The sequence below is a fragment of the Bos indicus genome, chromosome 5, assembly GCF_029378745.1.
Source record: "Bos indicus isolate NIAB-ARS_2022 breed Sahiwal x Tharparkar chromosome 5, NIAB-ARS_B.indTharparkar_mat_pri_1.0, whole genome shotgun sequence".
NCBI classification, from domain to species: Eukaryota; Metazoa; Chordata; class Mammalia; order Artiodactyla; family Bovidae; genus Bos; species Bos indicus.
The window spans coordinates 98,608,118-98,635,868 of record NC_091764.1 but is presented as its reverse complement, the minus strand read 5'-3'; the positions used below and the strand labels follow the sequence as shown (position 1 = coordinate 98,635,868).

Sequence of the window (27,751 nt, the reverse complement as noted above, 5' to 3'; positions counted from 1 at the left end):
AGTACATAGAATTGTTATGTTTATACTACAATCTGTTAGGTGTGCAATAGTATTATACCTCAAAAATGTGCATACCATAAATTAAAAATATTTTATTGCAAAAAATACTCACCATCATGTGAGCCTTTATCTAGTAACATCAAAGATCACTGATCACTAATCCACTTCATAAATACTATAATAATGAAAAAGTTTGAAATGTTGTTAGAATTATCCAAGTGTGACCCAGAGACACGAAGTGAGCAAGTACTGTTGGGAAAATGACACCAATATTCTTGCTTGGTGCAGGGTTGCCACAACTTTCAGTTTGTAAAAAAAAAAAAGAAACACAATAGAGTGAAATGAAATACATAAGGCATGCCTATAGTTTAGTTGTGCCAGCAACTAGATTTTAGGAAATTGGAATTATTTATTTCGTTTTCTTTTTAAGGAAGTGCATGGGAAAAGTCAAGTTACATTTATTTGAAAATACATTTTATATGAAATAATTATTCACAAGGTGGTATGTAATTATAGTTTATTTTTGTTATTGAATAGTATTCAACTGGATGAATTTACCACTTTTATTGATCCATTCTATTGTCAATGGATTATACTCATAATAGTGCTGGTGAACATATTAGCATCACTTTTTAATCTTTATTAAAAGTACTTCATGATTTTATGATTATTTAGGATAAATTCAGGATATCTATTCTTTATTCTCCATGAAAATCCAGTGTACCAGTTTAATCAAGTTATTTAGTAAAATTATTCCCAAACTGGAGGTTAGCATCTGATTTACTTTATTAAAGATAAGCATTATCAATATCTTAATACACATGAGAGTATTAACAGATTATAAGGTATATACAGTGCTTGTTAAACAAAAATAATAAATATTCTGCTTAGTAACTAAATCTTACATAAATGTGTATATATTCATATTTCACACTTTGTTTTTTATTTTAATATCTTTGAATAAATGAATCTGAATGAAAGTAAGGCTGGAAAAGCAAATTAAATAAAAGAAAAGAAAAAAAGTCTTCAAGTCATAGAAATTTCTCTATGAAGCCTTAGTGAAGGCTTAGTGAAGTCAAAAGACTCTTCACTTTTTACTATGTATATATTTACCTAAAGAATACTAATACAGAAATGTGTAACATCATTAATCACAGATCTTGGCTATAGATTTTCTCCTTCATGTTATTTTTCTTCATCCTTCTCATACAACTTGAATTTCTTAAGTGTTTTACCTACCTGTAGTAAATTTAGTCTTCCTTATTTGTACCAAGTCATTATTAATTATAGTCACACACATATAAAGTTTATAAAGATCATAGTTTGTTTTCAGCTAGAAGACACATCATGCCCACTTATTTCCTTTCTTTTAGCCATCAACTCAGCTGCTGCAGAAATGACAGGAAGGACTGTCCTAGTGTCTGCTTTCCCCATGTCAGGATAAGTGAAGGACATATGATTCCAAAAGCCTGGCATGCCATGATAACCAAGTTGTTCCACTGCCTATTAGAACTTCAAACAGAAAATTAGAACCCGGAAGCAAATGGCAAATAGAAAACAGATGACAGTTTGCATGGCTTTTATATGGACCTTGGTGCTGGGATCTTGGGGTCCTTTACCACTGAGCTGCATCTTCCTGAAATGTTTCCATGGGGAAAAGATAAACAGCAGAAAAGAAGTCAGGGACATAGCAAAGGGTGTGAAGTTTACTAGCATGAACAGAGTCATATTTCAAAGGTGTAAAATGTCCCTCAGCTTGGTCTTCTGAGTGATGTTTCCTTCATAGTCATTTGTCTGGATAGTCTTGTTTACATTTACACCATGAATTAATAAAACCAAACAGGACAAAGTGAACAAGAAGAACATTTTTAATTCTCCATTTTAGGTAAAGAAAAATAATATTGGAAAATTGGCTATCTTGAGCAAATAAAATATGCTGAGGATAGCAGCAAGCCAGGTACCAAAACAGTTGCTTATTATCCAGGCAATAATAATAATTCTTGCTCTTAAATTGTCTAAAGCTGGGATTAAACACATTTTCACACCAATTTATTAATGTTACTCAGAGCAAACCAATTCTGGAGACTGCCAGAGCAGTGAGAATCCCATCTGCTGAAGAGATTTTTTGTCTCTTGACCAGTCAATGCAGTTCACCAGTGACATGAAACCACTGGCAAAATTTCTTAGAATAAATTCTATTACCAGAATGGAAAAAATGTAGTAAAGTTGTCATCTGTAGAAAAATAGGTAAGTTCAATATCACCGGTCAAGATTTCTTTAATATTCTGACCACAGACTCTACATGAGCTAATTTTTCTTGATATGAGGTAAAATCCTTATTTCTTTTAAATTCTGTGACCAGTGTCAGGCAGGAAAGCATGAGGTATGCTAATGGAAGAGCTCAATGTTGACATGATAAAAATCACTGTTATTCCCTGGTAGCTCAAATTAACTTCTATTTACACACTTTATGACCTTGCTGTAGCCTGAAATATTCATATTCGTGTTGAAGTGAAAGTTGAAGTCTCATTTGCTAACATGCAAATAAAACCATATCCTCTTTCACTGCTTTGCGATTTGTTTCTTGTTTCACATCTCCATAATTTGTGTTCATCAGCTTTACTTGTCATATAGTAAAATTTTAAAACCCAATACATAGAATATACAGTGACTGTTTTGTTAGATGGAGCTTGGTCATAACTAAGATCTTCACCATTATGAATTTCTTTAATGTCAGAATTATGTAGAAAGAATTCAATCTTTTTCTATCAAAATATCAAAGTTTTCTTGGGAATCCTTATAAGTTAAATACTCTTTAAAGGCTGCTGCTGCTGCTAAGTCACTTCATTCGTGTCTGACTCTGTGCGACCCCATAGACGGAAGCCCACCAGGCTCCCCCGTCCCTGGGATTCTCCAGGCAAGAACACTGGAGTGGGTTGCCATTTCCTTCTCCAGTGCATGAAAGTGAAAAGTGAAAGTGAAGTCGGGCAGTCGTGTCTGACTCTTCGCGATCCCATGGACTGGGCTCCTCCATCCATGGGGTTTTCCAGGCAAGAGTACTGGAGTGGGGTGCCATCGCCTTCTCCCTTTACAGGCTAGTTGTTGATAAATAACATTTACGTATAGTTTATTGTTTACAAGCTCATAAGTGTACACACAGACATACACATCTGTATTTCATGGATACAAGTTATTATTGTCCTATAATTTCCAAAATAGAAAATAAGTCTCAGAGAGGCCATCTGCCCTTAAAAAAATCTTTTCTCTCATTCAGGCTTTTCATCCCATTATTAATAGTTATCATATATCTCATGATTAGGCTTTTGATAAAGTTTCTCTCCTGAGTCTATTTATATTTAAGTATCAATTATTTAATTTAAAATACTCAAGAATGATATAAATATTCCTCAGAAACTTAAAAAGTACATTTAATTCCTGCTATAAAGTCTAGGCTTCTCTCTGCATAAGTATTCAGTTTTATTTTTCCTGTTTAGTTATTAGACTATTAAAATTGGATATTTTTGTGACCTTGGAATAAGGAAAGATTCCTTAGCTAGGACACATATAAACACACACACATGTGCACACACAAAAAGTTAATAAAAGCAATGATCACTATAAAGAAACTATAGTGAGACTATAAAGACACTAAAAAGACAACAAAAATATTTGTCATAGAATGAGAGAACAAAATACACATATATATTACAAAGTACACACTCATATATATTATATATTATTTATTATATATATATTAAACATTCCTTTAACTCAATACTAAAAGACAATCTCAATTTAAGGAAAGTAAGCAAAAAATTTCAAAAGACCCTCAACAAAAGAAGATACAATAAACCAATAAAAAAGTTCTTAGTATCATTACATACAAGGGAAATGCAAATTTAAACTGCAATGAAATATCACTTCAAACCCACTAGCGTGCTAAAAATAAAGAAACTGACTGGGCCAGATTTGGGCAATGATGTGAAACAACTGGAACGCTCATATATTCCTGCTGAGCACTAAAGAGTACAGCCACCTTGGAGAATTATTTGACTGTTCCTAAAAAGGCTACAAATACTGTTGGGCTGCACCCCACAGGGCTACAAGGCCTACACTTGCCCAGTTTTAGAACCAAAAACAGAGCCTGGAGTCAGCAACAGAGACATCGATGGTTTAATGGATGAAGGAGCTTATATGTCTGAAGCAAGGTCCTGGAGTGACATCCCTCTGTAGCAGAAGGTGGGCAGGACATAGCCACAGGTTTCACAACTGAGGACAAGAGGAGATTACCAATTGATGTCAGATTGGTTTATTAGTTACCAGGAAAATGAGCAGATGGGCATGCCCCCTCATGACCCCTTTGATAAGCTATTACTAGCTGGGGCCTGGGGCAAGTACATAAAAAGGTCAGTCATGTGCATAGGATGTAGGTGAAGCAGGCACTGATCAGGCAGGGGATGTACAGAGAACAAGAGAATGGCCATCTTCAGTGGCCTGACTGCACACAAGCACACTGCCCACTATCCAGCTATTCCACTCTTATACATATAGTCATTGAAAATAAATAAAAATATGTCCACAAAAGACTGATACAAGAATGTTAACACCAGCTTTACTTATTAAATCCATTACTAAAAACAACCTAAACATATTTATATCAACAAGGTGATGAAAGAACAAATTGTGGAATATTCATAGAGTGAAATAGCACTCCACAATAAAAGAAATAAACTACTCATATACACAACAATACAAATTAGTCTCAAAAAATATGATTGAAAAAAAGAGCTAGACAAAAAAAAAAACAAAACTGAAATCTGTATGTATGATATGATTTCTAAAACAAGCAAAACTAAGACAGAAAGCACAAAAGCAGTTTTCTGGAACCTGATCTAAAAAGGGCATGAAATAACTTTGAAGGGGTGAAACAATTATTCTGTATTTTATCATGGCGATTGTTTCAAAGATGCATACAGTAGTTAAAGCTCATCAAACTATATACTTAAAGACAGCATATTTTACTATTTGTAAATTTTACCTCCATAAAGTTAATTTTGGAAGGACTGATGCTGAAGCTGAAATTCCAATACTTTGGCCACCTCATGCGAAGAGTTGACTCTTTGGAAAAGACCCTGATGCTGGGAGGGAATGGGGGCAGGAGGAGAAGGGGACGACAGAGGATGAGATGGCTGGATGGCATCACCAAATCCATGGACATGAGTTTGAGTAAACTCCGGGAGTTGGTGATGGACAGGGAGGCCTGGCGGTGCTGCGATCCATGGTGTAGCAAAGAGTTGGACACGACTGAGAGACTGAACCGAACTGAACTGAAAGTTAATATTAAAAGTAAATACAATAAATAAAAACGAGAGAAAAATGGACATTTTCAGAAGAAAAAAAAAAAAAATCCGGCTTGACCTCCCTAATGGAAAGTCAAGCAGATCCTCTTCAAGAAGATCTGACCCCACGTGGAAAGTCAGAGATATGGAATCAATCTTAGCATTGTTATTTTCTACATTGATGAGTTAAAGAAATCTTTGACACATTGTTCTTTTATATTTTTTGAAGACTTGTGTTTTTAAAAATTATACGTTGACTCTTGTCACGGTCAGAATATACCCATATGCCCAAGAGGACACATGTGGCACATGTCACGCACGTTAGAGTCAACTAAGTAAACTATGTGGCCCCAGAAAAGCCTGTTGTGAGCTGTGCAAGCCCAGGCATGTCTCTTCCAGGCGCTGGGTATGTCCTGAGTAGAAGCAGAATTGGATTTTCACCAACTCTGTGTTTCTCTTTTCTTCCTGAATCTGCGCTTTTATTTTTGATTCTGAACATTGGCCAAGTTTGGTTCTGGGTCTAATTTGTGCACAGTCAATATATTATAAACATATCATATGATATTACTTACATGTGAAATCCAAAGAAGAGATACAAATGAACTTATTTACAAAACAGAAATATATCCACACACATAGAACACAAACTTAAGGATACCAAAGGGAAAAGGGATTGGAGGGAAGGATAAGTAAGCAGATTGGGAGTATACATACAAGCTACGAAATATAAAATAGATAACCCAACTGAAACTATCATAACATTGTTAATCAGCTATATTTCAATGCAAAATAAAATGATTAAAAAATAAAAATATTTAGTATATGTTGAAATGATAATATGTTGGATAAAATATATTTAGAATAAATTTTAATGCTGTACAAAAAAAAGATAACCAACAAGGACCTACAGTATGGCACAGGAAATTATATTCAATATTTTGTAATAAGCTATAAGAGGAAAGAAATGAAAAAAGAATATATATATTCAGTGATATATCTTCAGTATGTATATATATATACATATATATATATATATCTTCAGTGATATATATATATATATATATAATGGAATCACTATGCTGTCCACCTGAAACTAATACAACATTGTAAATCAACTTCATTTCAATAAAATATAAATAAATAAATAATTTTTAAGAAGAGCCAGTGGGCACTTACCCTGCATTCTCCTTCTGACTTGCTTCATTAATAAAATCAAATCACCAGCTTCTCCCTGGAAGGAACTTGTCTACACATTTTGTGCCCCAACTTTTATGGCTGAGGGATAGGATCTAAGGGATAAGACCTGAAATCAACTAGCTCAGCTATCCAATGGGGCTCAGCATTCAGGAGTTTCATAGGACTGAAGCAAACAAAGCATGAGGATTTAAATGGGTGTGCAAGCATTTCTTACAGCTATGCTGTCAATCTTGGCACAGAGGAAAAAGGCAAAATACCCATCTCCTATTGTTTTCTTGGAAGGAGTTTGCATACTGGGGACAGCTGCTGCCTGAGGGTCTGGCTTCTGATCAGCCTACAACTAGGTACTGACTGAAATCATTCTGGAGACCAAAAGAGCCGGTGGGCACTTTCCCAGCATTCTCCCCCAGCTCAGGCAATAATACCAAGTTGCCAGCTTTTTTCTGGAGGGAGTTTGTCCACACATCTAGCACCCCAACTTCTGCAACTGATACCCAAGAAACTAGTCCTTCAAATCACCTAGTTCTGATAACCAACAGGGCTCAGCATTCATGATTTATACAGGATAACATTAAATTAAAAAAAAAAAAAAAAAACAATTTTCAAACTGCACTCAAGCACTTTCCACAGAAATCTATTCCCCCAAGTTCAGTGCAGAGGGAGTAGGCAAATATGTCCACCTTACAGTTTTTCCTGGAAGGAATTAGAATGCATACTTTTCCAGCTGCTGCCTGTGATTTCAGATTAAAATCAGTCTGTATGGGGGTGGGGGTAGGAACCTGACTGGGATCCTCCGGAGAGTCTGAAGAACAAGAGCCATATCACTTCAATAATAAAACCAAATCTCCAGCTTCTCCCTGGAAGAGGCATGTCCACACATTTAGCACTAGAACCACTGCAGCTGCTACCCAAGGGATTGGCTCTCAAATGATATAGCTCTGAGAGCTAAGAGTGCTCAGCATTCAAGACTACACAAGACAGAACCACACAAAACAAGCAGGCAGTTATACTTGGGCCACAGGCACTCCCAGGGACAGTTCCTTCTGGCTCAGCACAGAGTGAGTGAGCAAAAACACCCAGCTCACAATTTCTCCCTGATATGGGCTAGACTGTTGAATGTTCTCACTTTCTCAGCTGCATCTAAAGGCTGGGTTTCCAATTAGCCTGCATCGGGAGCTGAAGGGGAAGACAATTAGTACTTACCTGGGAGCCTGACCAGGTAAGTGGGCATTTCCCAAGCCTTTGGGACATTGATAGGTCTTGACACACCTTCGTGTACTAGGAGCCATGGAGAACAAAGATAGCAGCTTTCAGTTCAGTTCAGTTCAGTCACTCAGTCGTGTCCAACTCTTTGCGACCCCATGAATCGCAGCACTCCAGGCCTCCCTGTCCATCACGAACTCCCGGAGTTCACTCAGACTCACGTCCATCGAGTCAGTGATGCCATCCAGCCATCTAATCCTCTGTCGTACCCTTCTCCTCCTGCCCCCAATTCCTCCCAGCATCAGAGTCTTTTCCAATGAGTCAACTCTTCACATGAGGTGGCCAAAGTACTGGAGTTTCAGCTTTAGCATCATTCCTTCCAAAGAAATCCCAGGGCTGATCTCCTTCAGAATGGACTGGTTGGATTTCCTTGCAGTCCAAGGGACTCTCAAGAGTCTTCTCCAACACCACAGTTCAAAAGCATCAATTCTTTGGCGCTCAGCTTTCATCACAGTCCAACTCTCACATCCATACATGACTACTGGAAAAACCATAGCCTTGACTAGACGGACCTTTGTTGGCAAAGTAATGTCTCTGCTTTTCAATATGCTATCTAGGTTGGTCATAACTTTCCTTCCAAGGAGTAAGCGTCTTTTAATTTCATGGCCGCAATCACCATCTGCAGTGATTTTGGAGCCCCCCAAAATAAAGTCTGACATTGTTTCCACGGTTTCCCCATCTATTTCCCATGAAGTGATGGGACCAGATGCCATGATCTTAGTTTTCTGAATGTTGAGCTTTAAGCCAACTTTTTCACTCTCCTCTTTCACTTTCATCAAGAGACTTTTTAGTTCCTCTTCACTTTCTGCCATAAGGGTGCAGCAGCTTGGATGATCACAAAACCTTAAGCGGCAACCAGGTTCTCAGATCAGGCTGACTGATAAGGTTCATCTCCTACATGAGGCAAGTCAGTCAACACTAGGACAGGGCTGTTTCATCTAATGTGTAAAGACCAACACAGTCAAGAAAAACGAAGAAATAGGGGAGTAGATTTCAAACAAAAGAACAAGATAAATCACTAGAAACCAATCTTAATGAAAGGGAGATAAGTGATTTATTTACTAGATAGGAGTTCAAAATAAAGGTCATAAAGATGCTCACTGAGGTCTGGAGAGCAGTGTATGAACAAAATAGGAATTTCAGCAAAGAGACAGAAAATATTCAAAGGTACCAAACAGGGAATTCCCCTGCAGCCTAATGGTTAGGACTCCACGCTTCCACTGCTGAGGGCCTAGGTTCAATCCCTGGTCAGGGAATTAAGATCCCACAAGTCTCATGGTGTGAGGAGGGAGGGAAGAGAGAAAAAGGGTATGGAGATAAATGTATTATTAAAAAATAGAAAAATAACAATAAAAGTACCAAACAGAAATCATAGCACTGAAAAATATAATAACTGAACTAAAAAAAGTTTAATAGAAAAATTCAACAGACTAGTCAGGAGGAAAATAGTGAATAGTGAATAGTTGGCCTTCCCTTGTAGCTCAGTTGGTAAAGGATCTGCCTGCAGTGCAGGAGACCTGGGTTCGATCCCTGGGTTGGGAAGATCCCCTGGAGAAGGAAATGGCAACCCACTCCAGTATCCTTACTTGGAAAATCTCATGGACAGAGGAGCCTGGTGGACTGCAGTCCAATAGAAAAATAACAATAAAAGTACCAAACAGAAATCATAGAGCTGAAAAATATAGTAACTGAACTGAAAAAAGTTTAATAGAAAAGTTCAACAGACTAGTCAAGAGGAAAATAGTCTCTCTGAACTCAAAGACAAAGCAGTAGAGATCATCCAATCAGAGGGGCAAAAAGAAAGGCGAATGAAAGGAGTGAAGATTGTTAAGAGACCTGTGGGTCACCACCAAGCATGACAGAATCAGTTTACAGATCTTTGTCAAGTAGATAACTTATCTTTTTAGTTTCCTGATTACCAGATGAAGAGAAGACATAGCTAAATAAGATATAGATAATAAGATCCTGGAATTCAAGAATAATGCTGTAACTGAACGAAACTTTGGACATGCTCAGATAGAAATGAGCATGTTTTGTATATGAGAGAAGTGTGAAAAAATCAAGAGGATATACTGAAATAGATTGCCTCATTTTCATGAAATTCTTTAATCCTCACTGTACCTATACCTTTGGGAAATAATTTTGTTGTATCCTTACCATGGGTTTCCCAGGTGGCACAGTGGCACAGTAGTAAATCTGCCTGCCTTTGCAGGAAACGCAGATTCAATCCTTGGGTTGGGAAGATCCCCCAGAGAAGGAAATGGCTAGGCACTCCAGTATTTTTGCATGGACATTCCCATGGACAGAGGAGCCTCGTGGGCTACAGTTCATGGGGTCACTAGGAGTGGGACACAACTGAGCATGCATGCACACACATGCACATCCTCCACTACAGGCACATCATATAGGTTTTAAATGGTTTCCACACTGGGGCTGCCCCGGGCTTGCTCATCTTTAATCACCATGAAAACATGCCCAGGCAAGTACCCTGGTCCCAAAAGGAGAATAAGTGAATCATTGAATCAAGCTTTTCCAGAAAGATTTAACCTAATCTTTCTTTCCAGAAAGATTTAACCTAAACTTACAATCAGGGTCTTCCCAGGTGATTCAGTGGTAAAGAATTTGCCTGTCAATGCAGGAGCCACAGGAGACATGAGTTTGATCCCTGGTCAGGAAGACCATCTGGAGAAGAAAATGGCAACCAGTATTCTTGCTGGGATAATCTGATGGACACAGGAGCTTAGCAGGCTACAGCCCTTGGAGTCACAGAGACCCAGACACTACTGAATAACTGAGCACGCATGCAAACTGACAATCAGCCAAACTGTAACTGGCTCCCAGATACATTTCTCATTTAAAAATCATTTGAACAGCTGTTTCTTTTAATATAATCTACTCTTTCTCTCTGGTTACTTGAGAGATTTCCTCCTGGTTTCTAATGGTGTTAAGTTAAATTGTCTCCATCATACTGTCTGAAATTCAATAATTTTTTTTAAATTAATGCCTTGAACATTTTGAAAAAATCTGGACAACATTGGTTCCACTCCAATATTTTCTCTCCCACTTCTCAGAAATACAGAAATGTGTCAGAATTTCAGTCTATAACCTTCATATCTCCTCCCCTCTAACCTGTATTGTGCATCTCTGTCTCTTTATGCCTCATTCTGGGTAGTAATCATCTAATTCACTAATTTGTTTTTCAACAATGTCTAATTGGTTATTAAATATGTCTGTTGAGCTTTTAATTTTGAATATTCATTTTACCAGTCCTGTTGTTTCAATTGATAAGAACAGTCTCTTACTCTTCTATCCATTGTCTTTGGTGGGGAAACTGGAAAAAAAAAAAAAAGGATACCAACATCTTAAAGAAAGCCTTTTAATTTTAGTAGTGTTAAGGAAAAATAGGAAGCATTCCCTTCTGTTTCCAAAATTTAGTCACAGTGTAAGTAAAATCATGATCTAGTCATTCTTCACCAAGTTGGATGGCAGCTTGTCTACTGCTCGGTTGTTACTACAGGCTCTCACTCAGGAAAGTCAAGGAACAGAACTTCATCCCAAATGCCATTCAAATAAGCAAAATGTAATACATTATCACAGAGACACCATTCTATTCCATGGCTTTTATTTTTCAGTAGTCTTTATTCACTACCTCTAATGTTAGAAAGAAGGTTTGGGGACTTAACCCTGTAATTTTAAGATTACCTATCAATAATTAGCTCAGGTAATACACAAACTAAAGACTACTCAATTTCTAATGTATTCAACTTGAGTTAAACTTTACTATTTTCACTAAGGTTAAATTATCTACAGTGATCTTTAGAAAATTATTTAGACATTTTTAAACTTTTTATTAAATATTTCAAATATAAATCATTAAATATAATTATGACACAACTAAATTGGAGAATTCTAACTGATAGATATGTATTTGTCTAGTTTTCTAATTGTCAGAGAACACTGCAATCTTCTCTATGGTCTTAGGATACTTACATCATTCTCAGCACCAGGGCTAATTTGAAAGAATACTTTCACTCATGACTTCATCAAGAACATTAAAACTAACATACTTAAAATGATTTACTTGTTATTTTTTCTCTGCTTACTCTAAATTTATGGCAAACAAAACAATACTTTACTTTTATTGCATTTTATATGGATATGTCTATATACTCTGCTTGATAATACAGTCTGTATACTTCTTTCATATTTAATAGCACCATTAGCAAGCAAAATTCTCCCATCTGCTTATTTGTGTTCTGACTTATGAATGAATCTGGAGTATTTTATTACAGTAGTAAAAGCATCAATACATAAACACAAATATATACAAACATTACACAAAATATGTACTATGCTTTGCAAATTTGCTTCTCTACATGTATGTCTTTTCTTCTTTAACAAAGAACTAAAAAATGTTATGGATCTAATTTGTTCCTTTTCATTGTTGTATCAGTTGCCACAGTATATTTGTATCCGTATGCCACAATATACTTATTCATTTTGTACTGATGGACTGTTATTAAACTTCTCAATTTCAGCTAAGAAAAAGAGTAATATGCACATTTTTGCATATATATATTGGTGCATATATATCAAAGATTTCTTTGTGTATAAAAATAAGAGTGAAATTACTGTCTTAGGTTTAGACAGCATATTAAAAAGCAGAGACATTGCCAACAAAGGTCCATCTAGTCAAGGCTATGGTTTTTCCAGTGGTCATGTATGGATATGAGTTGGACTATAAAGAAGGCTGAGCACTGAAGAATTGATGCTTTTGAACTGTGGTGTTGGAGAAGACTCTTGAGAGTCCCTTGGACTGAAAGGAGATCCAACCAGTCCATCCTTAGGGAGATCAGTCCTGGGTATTCATTGGAGGGACTGACGTTGAAGCTGAAACTCCAATACTTTGTCCACCTGATGAGAAGAGCTGACTCATTTGAAAAGACCCTGATGCTGGGAAAAATTGAGGACAGGAGGAGAAGGGGATGACAGAGGATAAGATGGTTGGATGGCATCACTGACTCTATGGGCATGGGTTTGGGTGGACTCTGGGAGTTGGTAATGGACAGGGAGGCCTGGCATGCTGCGGTTCATGGGGTCACAAAGAGTCGGACACGACTGAGCAACTGAACTGAACTGAACTGTCTTAGGTTTAGCGTGTTCACCCTAACTACTTAAAGTCACACTATTGCATAAAGTTGTTTTACATATGTGTAATTCTATGAATGGTGTATGAAATTTTCAACTGTTTCAGATCCTTTCCAAAATTAGTAACATCAGAGTAATATTTATACTTTTATATTTATATAAACATTTATTGCACTTATTACACTCTAAATTTTAAAAAAATATTTTACTATTCTAATTTTAAATTTACGTTTAGTTTAAAATTGCATTACTCTTTTCTCTTTCTATGACTGTGATTTCATATACATTTATTCATATGTAATTGTGTTGAACATATATGCTTATTAGATTTCATTGTACAGTTTTATAAGCTTTCTTCTTCAGGTTCCAAATAATCCTTTGTTAAGAGCAAATGTTACAGCAGAAGCAATTTCCTTAATTGAACATTATATCAGATGACTTTGAGAAAATATAATTAGGTAACAGCATGTTGTAAGGCAAACCAGTGCAGTTTAATAACACTTAAAAGGATTAATAAAAGAAAAACTAGGAATTAAAAATGAACATACAAAGTCTTCTATTAAGGTATTTCCATGTAGAATACAGAAAGTTTTTTTAATGTCTATTAAGCTAAAGGTTTTGATTAGTTTTTAGAGAACGTAAGACCCCACAATAGTCTGAAAGCAATCTGCCTTAGCTTGCTGTTTCCCAAAATTATAACAAACGAGTGGCCGGATGAAAAGAGAGTTGGAATCACCATGACAAACATCATGACCTCATACCAGTGTAGCTTAAAGAAGATCCATTCTCCAATTAGAATGGAAATGAAGTAAACGATGACGAGGTGGAGAAATGTTGTCACCATTTTCGTGGCCCTTTTATCGGCCTCTGTGCTGAAGTCTCTCGAGTGGTTCAAGTTGACTTGGAAATTCTTGATGTGTCTCACCAGGGAAAGAAAGAAAAGCAGGAAAGAAGCCAAGGAGAGAAGAAAAGGGATAACATATGTCAATCTGAGAAGAATAAGGCTTTTAAGATAGAAAATTTTACTTGCATCTAAATGCAAAGTCATGTTCCTTTCAGGTTCTCTAAAGGTGTTCATCCACAACTCACCAAGAGCATCCTGCATTAAGAGGTCAAAAGATAATAAAAAGAAAAAGGCCAGGAAAAGCACCAGAAGCACTCGGTTCATTCTCCATTTCAGCCACATGAAAAAGAAGTGAGAGAAACTGGCTATCTTAAGGAAGTAGAATATGCTTAGGCAGGTGGCAAACCAGATAGTTAAGTGATTTGTTAGTGCCCAACCCCACTCCAGTACTCTTGCCTGGAAAATCCCATGGATGGAGGAGCCTGGTAGGCTGCAGTCCATGGGGTCACAAAGAGTCGGACACGACTGAGCGACTTCACTTTGACTTTTCACTTTCATGCACTGGAGGAGGAAATGGCAACCCACTCCAGTGTTCTTGCCTGGAGAATCCCAGGGACGGGGGAGCCTGGTGGGCTGCTGTCTATGGGGTCGCACAGAGTCAGACATGACTGAAGCGACTTAGCAGCAGCAGCAGCAAAGAAGAAAAACTACTTTTACTAGTTTGCCAGTGGCATACAGATGTGGAGCTAATCCTACTATAAATGAATCCAAAAGTGTTACCCACAGAACCTCCAGAATGGTTCTGGCCACAGCCAAGCAGGTAAGGATGAAATCAGCTGATGAGACCTTTCCATTCTTGACCCACGCGATGCAGTTGACCAGTCCAATGAACCCATTTCCCAGTACTCCTAAGATAAGTTCTCCTGTTGACACCACTAGAAAGAAGACCCTTGTTCCAACTGACATTTGTATATTTCTAATGTCACTGAAGCGACTTAGCAGCAGCAGCAGCAGCAATGTCACTGAAAACTTTAAACAGTTGCAGACTGACATTCACTTATATTTTCTTTAGTATTTTCGCCATAATTCCAGGAAGTAAAGCCAAAATTCTGCTATGTGATTTACATGCACAGATCGTTGCAAAACAGTAGTTTATTCTTTTTATATTGTAATTCCAGTGCTACACCAAACAGTTCTGTCAGCGGGTAACAAAGCTTCATGAATACCTTTCTTATGACTTACAGTCAGTTGCTACGTAATTTTCAGAATAAATGCTAACAGTGTCTGCTTATCCTTGACACCAGCTGCAGTTTCTCATTTCTGCTAATGACTAAAAGAATAAGGTCAGGTATGTCAACATGCAAATATGAGAGAGACTTGTTTCCACTAATTTGTACTTTCACTTTCCCCAAGTCATACATTTGAATGCAAATATATTAAATTTTGAATAGGAATTTCTAGAAAAAATATGTAATTAAGTTTATATTTCTCACTCATCAATAAGATCCTTCTAGCTCGCAAGAATTTTGTAGAATCAATATGATTTATAGGAATAAGAAAATTATTTATATTTCAAATAGGGCACACAGGTACAAGGACAAATATATTAGTACATATATATAGTATGTAGTACTAATTATATTAGTACAAGATAGTGTAGAAGCTAAGTCAGAAATTATAAGCAAAATAAAGTGGCAATATACATGAGGAGAGTAAAGTGCTACAGTGCAGAATCAATTATGATTTTATGAGGAAATGAACATGTAGTGTAAACATGACTCTTTTGAAATTTAAGAAGAAATAGAAGGAAATAAAAAGAACTTAAGCCTGATGTAAGGACATATTAGTATTATCAAAATGACGTGAACAGGCTACACTATGCTCTGAATAGAGACACTTGCTTCCTTTTACAAGAACTTGCTGTTTTCCTTGGAATCTGACTAAGTGCCCTCCCACTTCCATGTCCTCAATTCCATGTTCTTCTCTTATTTCTAGGCTAGAGGTGACCACATTCCCAGCTTTTGTTACAGATGGTTGTGGCAATGTGATCAAAATCTGAGAAATGTTATGTAAGTGAAAATTATGAGCACAATTTTAGGCCCACCTCTGCTAAATATACCCATGCACAGTCTTCCCTATGCCTTTTTCTTGCAGCTTTCTTGAAGGGGAGATAACTCCAAGCATTCTTGGAAGCAGCATGCTAAGGATGATAAACTTCTGATTAGCCTGATTCATGGATAACTGCCTAGAGAAGGCTGCTCTGACATATCACTACTCTTAAAAGAGCAATATTAAATGTGCATTGTGTTGGAGTCACGTGATGCTTGGGAGCTTATTTGGGGGCAGTTTGTCTACCCAGTCTAATGCAGAGATTGGAATTGAGACTGTTTAGACTTGTGTAGAAGCAATTGAATGGTGAGGAAACAAAATTAGGAAAGTTTGTGAAGTGTATGTGATGAGTTTCATTTTCATTGGTTTCCAGCCCTCATAGTTTATTCATCCATTTAATGACTAGAATATCATTTGGAGGAACTCTTCTATAGACTGACTTTTATATCCAGGAATGGGGCAGGAAGCAGGATATACATGATTCACCCATTGTAGGGTTTACATTGTCCTGGGACAGAGAGATAATTAAAACCAATGAATAAGTCAGATGTGGAAATTATTTACCTTAAGGTAAATAATGATGTTACAATTTCATAACTAAGAATTAATATAGACATGTAAATACACTTGTCAAACAAGGTTATATGTTTCTTTCCTGTAGTAAAAATTGCTATCAATACTACATCAACACCCTTTCTATTTCATCATTTTCCCCAAGATTGTCATAAAACAGGTTTTGAAGACATTTTCTATAATTATTATATAGACATCATAGATACCACTTTAATACATGCAGAAAAGCCACTGACTCATGTAGCATAATTTTTTACTATTCTTATATAGAATGTGTTTTTAAAATAGGGACGATCCGAGTCTTCTCGCCTCAAGATTAAAAGGAAATTTTAGGCAGCAAAATGGAGGAGATGCTTAGCATTTCAGAGGAAGCCTCAAGATGGTTTAGGGGAAAAATGAATAATTTGACATCAGATGTCGACTTCAACACATATCTTCTTAGCTAAAAAGTCTAAAAAGTTATTTTTATAACTTCATGTGGAAATATAGCAACACTGAAAATAAGTCATGATTATTTTATTCTTCATCCATATAACAGAACTTGATTTTTTTCTAAGTTTTTGTGAAAGTGCTAGTTGCTTGTCATTTCCAACTCTTTGCAACTCTATGGACCATAGCCCATCAGGCTCCTGTCCATGGAATTCTCCAAGCAAGAATACTAGAGTAGGTTGCCATTCCCTTCTCTGGGGGACCTTTCCAACCAGGAACTGAACCTGGGTCTCCCATGTTGCAGGCAAATTCTTTACTGTCTGAGACACTAGGGAAGTTCATAAATCTAATATTCTTTCATAGAACTGATTGTACACATATGTAAAATGTATCTGAATATGATTGCTATTCTTGAATTTTAGTGTGAGCATATTTACCTAAGAATATTGCTAATTATTCTCCAATAACCATGAAGTAAGTGATCATGATGGATAAAAATCTATCTCAAATATACATCCTCATGTTGATTCAGAATTGAAGGTCATTACATTCCAAATGATTGGAGGCTCAAACAGTAGGATGTAAACAATTTCCTGAGATAAGTTCTCAGTTCTATAAAATTCATAAATATACATATTTTTTTCAGCAGAAAAGTGGTAGTATAGAATATGTAAGTGAAATATGCATTGCTACATAATCCTGAGGCATTTCACATAATATTTGTAAAATTAGATTGCTTATCTGAAATATATTGGTTAATAGTATGGTAATCTTATCTGTTTTATATCTTTCATAAACACATGCATACACACTTTTCTAAGAAGCCTAGGTAAAGGACTTTTCTAAGTAAACCTTTAGATATTACTCACTTATATGCATACTCAAAACATCAATAGAAGGTATAAGACATTATAGACTTCATCCCTTAATTTTATGCTAAAAGACATATGTTTCCACCTATTTCCTTTCCTTCAGCCAGCATCTTGACTGCCATAGAAATGACAGAAAGGCTTGAGTTAATTTCCCATTTCCCCAGATCAAGATAACATGAGTGGATTGAAGGATACATGATTAAAACAACATCATAAAGCATTTGGACTGGTTCTTTCTGCAGCTGATTAGAATTCCAAACTGATACAATTAGAGCCAGAATGTAAATAACAAACAGGAAAAGAAAGGAGATGACAGTTTGCATGGCTTTTATGTGGACCTTGGTGCTGGGATCTTGGGATCCTTTACCATTGAGCTGCATCTGCCTGAGATGTTTCCACAGGGAAAAGATTAGCAGCAGAAAAGATGTCAAGGACATAGTGAAGGGTATAAAGTTTGTTAGTGTGAACAGAGTCACATTTGAAAGGTGTAAAATGTCCCTTAGTTTGATCTTCTGAGTGGTATTTCCTTCATATTCATTTGTCTGAATAGCCTCATCCATGCTTAACACTGCAACTTGAAAAAACAAGAACAATGACGTCCCCAACATCATCATGAGAACTACACTTTTAACTCTCCACTTCAGGTGAAGAAAAATTAGGCTGGAGAAATTGGCTATCTTCAACAAATAAAATATACTGAGGCTAGTAGCAAGCCAGTTACTAAAATGGTTGCTTACTGTCAAGGCAACATGAACAATAATTTTTACTTCTGAATTATATAGAGTTAAATTATACACAATTACATACCAATTTATTAACATTGCCCAGAGCATAACAATTCTGCAGAATGCCAGAGCAGTGAGAATCCCATCAGCTGAGATCTTTGGTCTCTTGGTCCAGTCATTGCAGTTCACCAGTGCTATGAGGACATTGGCAAAATTTCCCAGAACAAATTCTGTCATTAATAGAATGGAAACAATGTTTGACATAAACATTATCATGTCTAAAAAAAATCCAAGTCTAATGTCACTGTTGTGATTCTTTCAATATTCTGACCTTAAATTCTTTGTACAGCTGATTTGGATGTACAGTGAAATTCCTGTTTCTTATAAATTCTTTGATGAATATCAAGCAGGAAAGCATCAGGAAATAATATTGGAAGAGCCCATTGCTGTCTGGATGAAAAACATTGCTATTTCCTAATATTTCAAATTGACTCTATTCATATTCTCTGTGGCCTTGAAATGGGATGGATTACTTCTTAACTGATGTTGAAGTAAAATATGAATTCTGATTTGTTAACATGCAAATAAGGACTTATCATTGTGCTAATTTCTCCTGTGTAACCTCTCCATAATTTGTGTTCATCAACTTCAGTTGTTAGTAAGGAAAATTTTAAAACCCAATATGTAGTATATACAGTGAAAGCCTAAACCATTAGATGAAGCTTGGTCATAACTACATTCAACATATTAGGATCATAATCACTAGGATCTTGATGTTATATGTAATGCAAGGCAGACATCTAATATAGTGATGGAAACTGTCTTTTCCTAGATGGAATCAGGGACATTTTGTAAATTTTAAATGTGGAGTTAAGGGTGGACATGGGAAGCTGAATAAGTGGGCAATATTGGACAACTGCTATTACTTTCAGTCACCCGGGGACTGAATCCTCTTCCTGAAGCATGCACTATGAGATCTATCTCTCATTTTAGGAAACTAAACTGAAATACTTGCCCAGTCTGCATTGAAAAGCTGCCACTTCAAACAAAGAAAAATAGGATGGGAAAAGTGGCTGTCTTCAAGAAAGAGAAGATGCTGAGGCAGATTTCAAACTACACACTCAAGTGGTTGATCACAATGCAAACAGAATTATAAGTTTTCCAGCTTGACCAAAGTTATGTAGATCTGCAATGAACACTATAGAAATTAATCCATCAGTACCATGATTAAAAACACATTCTGTTTATGGATAAACTGGTGAGAATGAGGGTAATGAAGTTGATTTTCCAGTGTCTTACCCAGTTGGTTTAGGTCATTATTCCCATCAATCCATTTCCCCAAATGCCTATTATGGATTTCATAGATTAAAAAAAAAAAAAAAAAGACCTTATCCTGTGTGCTTCACATTTCCTCTGAGTGAAAAACCCCCATCCCAAATACCACTACTGATGAATTAATGGATTGAAAATTAAGAGTCTTATGGTGCTTTTCTGATTTTATTGTGGCTTCCTTTCCATTTCAATAAATACAGGCTTCTATTATCACACTGGTCCTCAGCTAACATTGTGAAAACCATTTCTTTTCCTCTCAAATGTTTTAGTATGTGATCTCCCTGCCAACAAGTATGGGTATTTCTTCTTTTATAGTAATATCTGCTGTAAGTTTTCATGTTGTATGTGTTAAAGAAGAGAATTTACTTTGTATAGATGTTAATGAAGGAACATTGTCTTCCAGTGCCTTTCCCTAAAATGCACAAAAAAAGCATGAAAACCTCCATGTTTAAAGAGTCATTTGCAGAATTTAAATTGTTGTGGAAAACTGAATGCAGGGATGAAATTTTATCATCATCATCATAATCAGCAATATCATTTGACTAAGGAACAGAAGACACATCAGTTCAGTTGCTCAGTCATGTGCAACTCTTTGTGACGCCATGAATCACAGCACACCAGGCCTCCCTGTCCATCACCAACTCCCAGAGTTCACTCAAACTCATGTCCATCGAGTCGGTCATGCCATCTAGCCATCTCATCCTCCGTTGTCCCCTTCTCCTCCTGCCCCCAATCCCTCCCAGCATCAGAGTCTTTTCCAATGAGTCAAATCTTCACATGAAGTGGCCAAAGTATTGGAGCTTCAGCTTCAGCATCAGTCCTTCCAATGAATATTCAGGGCTGATTTCCTTTAGGATGGACTGGTTGGATCTCCTTGCAGTCCAAGGGACTCTCAAGAGTCTTCTCCAACACCACAGTTCAAAAGTATCACTTCTGCGCTCAGCTTTCTTTATAGTCCAAGTATAGGACTTTTGTTGGCAAAGTAATATCTCTGCTTTTGAATATGCTATCTAGGTTGGTCATAACTTTTCTTCCAAGGAGTAAGCATCTTTTAATTTCATGGCTGCAATCACCATCTGCAGTGATTTTGGAGCCCCCCAAAAATAAAGTCTGACACTGTTTCCACGGTTTCCCCTCTATTTCCCATGAAGAGATGGGACCAGATGCCACGATCTTAGTTTTTTGAATGTTGAGCTTTAAGACAACTTTTTCACTCTCATCTTTCACTTTCATCAAGAGGCTCTTTAGTTCCTCTTCACTTTGCCATAAGGGTGGTGTCATCTGCATATCTGAGGTTATTGATATTTCTCCCAGCAGTCTTGATTCGAGCTTGTGCTTCTTCCAGCCCAGCATTTCTCATGATGTACTCTGCATATAAGTTAAATAAGCAGGTGACAATATACAGCCTTGACGTACTCCTTTTCCTATTTGGAACCAGTCTGTTGTTCCATGTCCAGTTCTAACTGTTGCTTCCTGACCGGCATATAGGTTTCTCAAGAGGTAGGTCAGAAGACACATAAAAAGAACCAATAATTGAACTCTACCTAGGCTGAATGAAGGTAGATGACTGCATAGAATCCGTAAATTAAAAAAAAAAGTTGGTACAGATGAATTTCAGTATTTAAGTTTAAAGTAAATATATTTTAACCAGAATATTTATATTTTGATGTTACATTGATGGTAATCAATATTCTCTAGATATGTGCCTATATTACAAGGACTTTTTGTCACTGAAATCAGACTTGCTTCTTAAAAAACATCATTTAGTAGAAATTTGAAGATTATTCTATTTTGAAAAATGTGTGACCTGAGATTATAGAATTTATACAGTTTGCTCAAGATACATCAAGATCACATAGCTACATATTAGGCCTTAAATGAGATCTTTGAATAAGAGTATCCTTCTCTTATATTCCTACTATGTGGTTGCATCCAAACTGACACAGGGTTCATGTGTGAGACCCTAGAAGTTTTACTGGGGATGTATGGTCAGATTTCAAAGAATCTGGAGGACCCTAAACCCTTCCATTCTACTGATCCTCCTTTGTCAGATGAATCATCCTTTCTCCCCTCACTGAGGAGATTGGTCCTCCCTCTCCAGAAAAAGTGTGGTGACTTCTCCTAAGTTGGATGTCTTATGGAGGAATGCTGACCCCCCTCAAGATACATCCCTACCTCTTCTTTGTCCTCTTAGGGCTTCAACCTACAATCACACTTAACTCCCACCCCACAAATGATAAAGTGTAATGCATGAGAAGGTAAAACACACAACAGAAGAATTATAAGATATTGTATATTAACACACATTTTAAGAGTATGAATGAGAATGGATCTTACAGATGGTAGGAATTAAAAACTGCAAGACATCAGATATAATAACTAACGTGTTTTCTTTAAGTGTCATACAAATAAAAGAGTCAAATAAGTAGTTCATGTGCAAAGGAAAAGAATTTTTTTTCCCAGTTTAACATCAGAATATAGAAGTGGTTAAAAAAACAGTAGAAAGCAATTTTTTTCTAAAAAATTCACAAATAGTATTCAATAAAACTAATTCTTGAGATAAATGCCTTAGGATAAAGTCACCCAAGGTAATCTGATATGTGAGCTTATAACTAATCTAATTCAAGAATACTCTCAATTTCCAAAAACATATATAATGAAGTCTCCTAATTCTATCATCAGCAACAATACTCTGCAAATCAACTGAAATTCCTAAAGAGGAAAAAATCCTAATCCCTAAGGTATAATTAATAGTTTGCTTCATGTTCTTCCATATCGTGTACAATGTGGCCAATATGTGATGCTTTAATGAAGAGTTTTAATCTAAAAATCCTTCAAACATATTATGGCAAAACATCTGTGTTAATTTCCTGTTCCGTATCTGGACCTCCTGTTGTGAGACAACTCATGCAAGTGGTCATTACTGTGCCTCACCAGGGCTGGCAATTTTGGTCAATGGTTTTGTAACATCAGGTTCCCTAATACATACCTCATACTTCACTGTACAGTTTTAATCTAGAAATCCTTCAGACTTGCTATGGGCAACAAAATCTGTACTAACACATATGTTATTGCTTCTTGCAAATAGTTGTGCTGACATATACAATGGTGGCTCAGACGAATCCGCCTGCAATGTGGGAGACCTGAGTTTGACCCCTGGGTTGGGAAGATCCCCTAGAGGAGGGCATGGTCACCCACTCCAGTTTTCTTGCCTGGAGAATCCCCATGGACGGAGGAGGTTGGCAGGCTACAGTCCGTGTGGTCTTCAGGAGTTTGTTGAGCAACTAAGCACAAAACATATACAATAACCCTCCAACACTGCTAACAATTGAAAGGCTGAATTCCATTTGATTTTCATGCAAATGTGAGTAAGAGTGACTTGCACTGATGTGCAATATTCTTTTTGCCCTAAGTCATTGAATCCTGGTACCAGTTTTCAGAATTTCCACACATATTAAAAAAAAAAAGCAAAACAGGTTGAAAACTTGTTTTAACTTGTTATATGTTAAAGCTTTTTGTATAACTCATGATACAGAGGCTACAAGTGGATTTTCTCACTTGAGGCAAAACCAAAAGAAACCTAGAAGAATGCTCACAAGTCTTTTCAATAAGATCCTAAAGCAATTAAATTTTTAAAAATCAAAACTAGAATTCATTGTCAAATATAAAAAACATAGAGAAGAGATAAGTCGTTTCAGAAGAAATGCCCAGAGAGTGCAGACTAATTGTTAGTACACTTATGTTTTGATTTTAGGGGAGAAACTGTGTAACTATTATATAAATGCAAATATTCATGAAGAGAATAGAAACCACCACCATTGATATTATTCTTTCCCTCTCTGTCTTTCTACCCTCTGGTTCGCCTAGTTAAAATTCCTGATGATTTCCAGTATGTTCTTGAAATAACACCAAAGCCTCATAATGGTTTTTCTTGCCCTCTTCTTCCCCATGTAACAGATATTTTATGTGGCCATGTTGCTAACAGGTGTCCAGTATTTCTTTCACACAAATTCAAGTTAGTGTAATTGAAAGAAGAGTTTTAACAGAGTGGCAAGAAAAGAAAGGAGTGTAAGTGGAGGTAGACATCTGAGTTTTTCAGTGTTTGTAGTTGAAAAGTTTGGGGTTGATTATTTCTGTGATATTGAGTGAGCAAGTACATTACTCTTTTAGTTTTCAGAAGAGATGGATAGTGTCAGTGATATTCTTCTGGAATTGACTTGCTTTCTCTATGATCCAACGAATGTTGGCAATTTGATTTCTGGTTCCTCTGCCCTTTTTACACCCAGCTTGTACATCTGGAGGTTCTCGGTTCGTGTACCGTTGAAGACTAGTTTGAAGGATTTTGAGCATTACCTTGCTAGCTTGTGAAATGAGTGCAATCATGCAGTAGTTTGAATATTCTTTGGCACTGCCCTTCTTTGGGATTGGAATGAAAACTGAGGGGCCACAACTGTTGAGACTGGAGATTGTGGAATGGGTTGCTTGAAATTATAGAGTTTAATCAAATCTGCCAGATAAATTTCAGAGCAATAAGTTTAATTGATGAAACAGTCAAGCAATTGGTTCAATGTATAAAACAAAGTTCTGTACCTGATAAATATGCCCAGTCTGGCTGAAATTGATCTGCCAACTAGCTGCAGGAGATGACTAGATAACTATTCTGGAATTTGAGTTGTCCTTTTCAGAAGATATTTATGCAATGAACAGAAAACAAGTGTTTGGATAATGTGTGAATATGGTTTAGATTGGATAGACATCACAAGTTACAATGGTGAAAAATTCAGTGCGTTTTTAATAAAATGTAATATTTATTTCTTGTTGCTGGTGATAAATTACCACAAAGTTTGTAACTGAAACAAAACAAATTTGATGCCATATAGTTCTTGAGAAGCCAGGAAAGATCCCACTGGGCTAACATCAATGTGGGCTGAAAGAAAGGTGTTGGAAAGTATGGATTCCATCCAGAGGCTTTAGGGGAGAATCCATTCCTAGACTGTTCCAAGTCCTAGAGGTTGGCTGCATCCCTTAGCTCAAGGATGCCTTTCTTCTTTGAAGCCAACAGTCATGGTCTTCTGATCTCTGGTTACATCTTCCTATCTTCTTCATTCATTCTGACTCTCCTGTCTCTCTTCCAATGAAAAGGATCTTTGGGATTCCAATGGATAATCGAGGACATTCCCCAGATTTCAGTCAGTTGACTAGCACCCTTAATCCCATCTGCAACATTAATCTCCCCTTGCCTTGCACATAACATTATGCACAGGTTCTAGGGATTAGGATATAGACTGTTGAGGGGCCAGTATTTAACCTACCACACAAGGGAATGCTGTTAAATGTACTAAAAAATAACACCACTGATAGAGACTCTATCTACTTGAGATGAATATAGGAGTCATATTCTGTCAGGTAAGTTGACAGATTTATTCTAATGTTACTAATAAGGTTAAGAACAAGTGTGCTGATTTTCAAGATTTATCTTTGGGCTTGGAGAGTTTTCTTGTTCATCTAAATCAGTTCAGTTCAGTTCAGTCACTCAGTCGTGTCTGACTTTTTGCGACCCCATGTATTGCAGCACATCAGGCCTCCCTGTCCATCACCAATTCCCAGAGTTCACTCAGACTCATGTCCATTGAGTCGGTGATGCCATCCAGCCACCTCATCCTCTGTCACCCCCTTTTCCTGCTGCCCCCAATCCATCCCAGCATCAGGGTTTTTTCAAATGAGTCAGCTCTTCACATGAGGTGTCCAAAGTATTGGAGTTTCAGCTTCAGCATCAGTCCTTCCAGTGAACACCCAGGACTAATCTCCTTTAGGATGGACTGGTTGGATCTCCTTGCAGTCAAAGGAAATTGCAAGAGTCTTCTCCAACAACACAGTTCAAAAGCATCAGTTCCTTGGCACTCAGCTTTCTTCACAGCCCAACTCTCACATCCATACACGACCACTGGAAAAACCATAGCCTTGACTAGATGGACCTTTGTTGGCAAAGTAATGTCTCTGCTTTTCAATACGCTATCTAGATTGGTCATAACTTTCCTTCCAAAAGCGTCTTTTAATTTCATAGCTGCAATCATCATCTGCAGTGATTTTGGAGCCCCCAAAAATAAAGTTTGACACTATTTCCACTGTTTCCCCATCTATTTCCCATGAAGTGATGGGACCGGATGCCATGATCTTCGTTTTCTGAATGTTGAGCTTTAAGCCAACTATTTCATTCTCCTCTTTCACTTTCATCAAGAGGCTCTTTAGTTCTTCTTCACTTTCTACCATAAGGGTGGTGTCATCTGCATATCTGAGCTTATTGATATTTCTCCCGGCAATCTTGATTCCAGCTTGTGCTTCTTCCAGCCCAGTGTTTCTCATGATGTACTCTGCATATAAGTTAAATTAGCAGGGTGACAATATACAGCCCTGATGTACTCCTTTTCCTATTTGGAACCAGTCTGTTGTTCCATGTCCAGTTCTAACTGTTTCTTCCTGACCTGCATATAGATTTCTCAAGAGGCAGGTCAGGTGGTCTGGTATTCCCATCTCTTGAAGAATCTTCCCCAGTTTATTGTGATCCACACAGTCAAAGGCTTTGGCATGTCCATCTAAATATAGCCATATAAAATAGGTCTTATCCTTGGAACTTTCACTTGTGTAATCCATAATTTTGCTTGAATTACTTTTCTCTTACTTAAAACTTAAATATCCTTCACTAATATAAGGAAATCCACACTCTGTAGTCCCAAGTTGACATTAATAGTTATGTCATAAGATAGATTTGGGAATCTTTGCACAGTTTTTAATCAAAAGTGCAACCATGTTGGAGGTAAGACACTCCTGGGCTCTTTCCAGCCTAAAAAGAAGATAAGCCTGAATTCCATTCCTGGCTCTGACAAGAACTGTGGGTTCTTCAATTCAGTTCAGTTGCTCAGTCATGTCCGACTCTTTGTGACCCCATGAACCACAGCATGCCAGGGCTCCCTGTCCATCACCAACTCCCGGAGTTTACCCAAACTCATGTCCATTGAGTCGGTGATGCCATCCAACCATCTCATCTTCTGTCGTCCCCTTCTCCTCCTGCCCTCAATCTTTCCCAGCATCAGGGTCTTTTCCAATGAGTCAGCTCCTCACATGAGGTGGCCAAAGTATTGGAGTTTCAGCTTCAGCATAACTCCTTCCAATGAACACCCAGGTTCTTGGTCCCATATTATTTGCTAAGATGAAAACATAAAGCAGTAATTGGCCATGGACACATTTCTGGCATATTTTTTGAATTTCAATATATTTATCCGCATTTAGTTGGCTTTTTTTTTTTTAGCTACTTAAAGTAATGATACTATGAGCATTCTTTTACATATTATTGATACACTTCATATATGCTTAAAAGTAGAGTTTTTCTTCTAGATTTACTGAATATGAAACTCTAAACTGCCTCACCAAAAAGAAAAGATTCAAAAAATAGTTCAACTAAAATTCTCAGTCTATATGCTGCTATTCTTATATTTTATTTATTATACATATATTTAACCCCACAAAATATGGCCTCCATACAGTCAACATTCATTTAAACTCACATATATTTACTATTTCAATTAATTTTCAGTCATTTTATGACTACAACTATGTATATACAATAATTTTTCTTATATCTGAAAGATATCTTTTTTAATTTCTATTATGAAAAGTCAGCTTTTCTTTTGAAACACGCTGAAGATATTCTGTGCAGTTTAGCTACCATTATTTCTTTTTTTATTTAATTTTTTTCTATTTTTTAATTGAAGGATAATTGCTTTACAGAATTTGTGGTTTTCTGTCATACATCAAGAAGAATCAGCCATAGGTATACCCATGCCCGCTCCCTCCAAGACCTCCCTACCATCTCCCTTCTCACTCTACCCTTTAGCCTGTCGCAGAGGCCCTGTTTAAGTTTCC

The 27,751-nt window shown here is 36.9% G+C and overlaps 2 protein-coding genes and 1 pseudogene across 2 annotated transcripts; all 3 read right to left on the bottom strand.

Annotated features, from left to right (window-relative positions):
- Positions 1-1,113: 1,113 nt before the first annotated feature.
- On the bottom strand, positions 1,114-7,767 carry LOC109558572 (putative taste receptor type 2 member 33; annotated as a pseudogene).
- Positions 7,768-10,210: 2,443 nt separating this feature from the next.
- LOC109558571 (taste receptor type 2 member 42-like) lies at positions 10,211-14,757 on the bottom strand. The gene is made up of 3 exons (XM_070788776.1): positions 14,572-14,757; positions 14,037-14,247; positions 10,211-10,287 (listed from the first exon to the last, which is right to left on the bottom strand). Exons 1-3 carry the CDS (start codon positions 14,755-14,757, stop codon positions 10,211-10,213), a joined length of 474 nt encoding a protein of 157 aa, XP_070644877.1.
- Positions 14,758-17,859: 3,102 nt separating this feature from the next.
- Positions 17,860-18,775, bottom strand: LOC109558814 (putative taste receptor type 2 member 33). Its single transcript, XM_070788774.1, is given in 2 exon segments — positions 17,860-17,949; positions 17,951-18,775. Coding segments are annotated over 2 exon segments (915 nt in total).
- Positions 18,776-27,751: the final 8,976 nt, after the last annotated feature.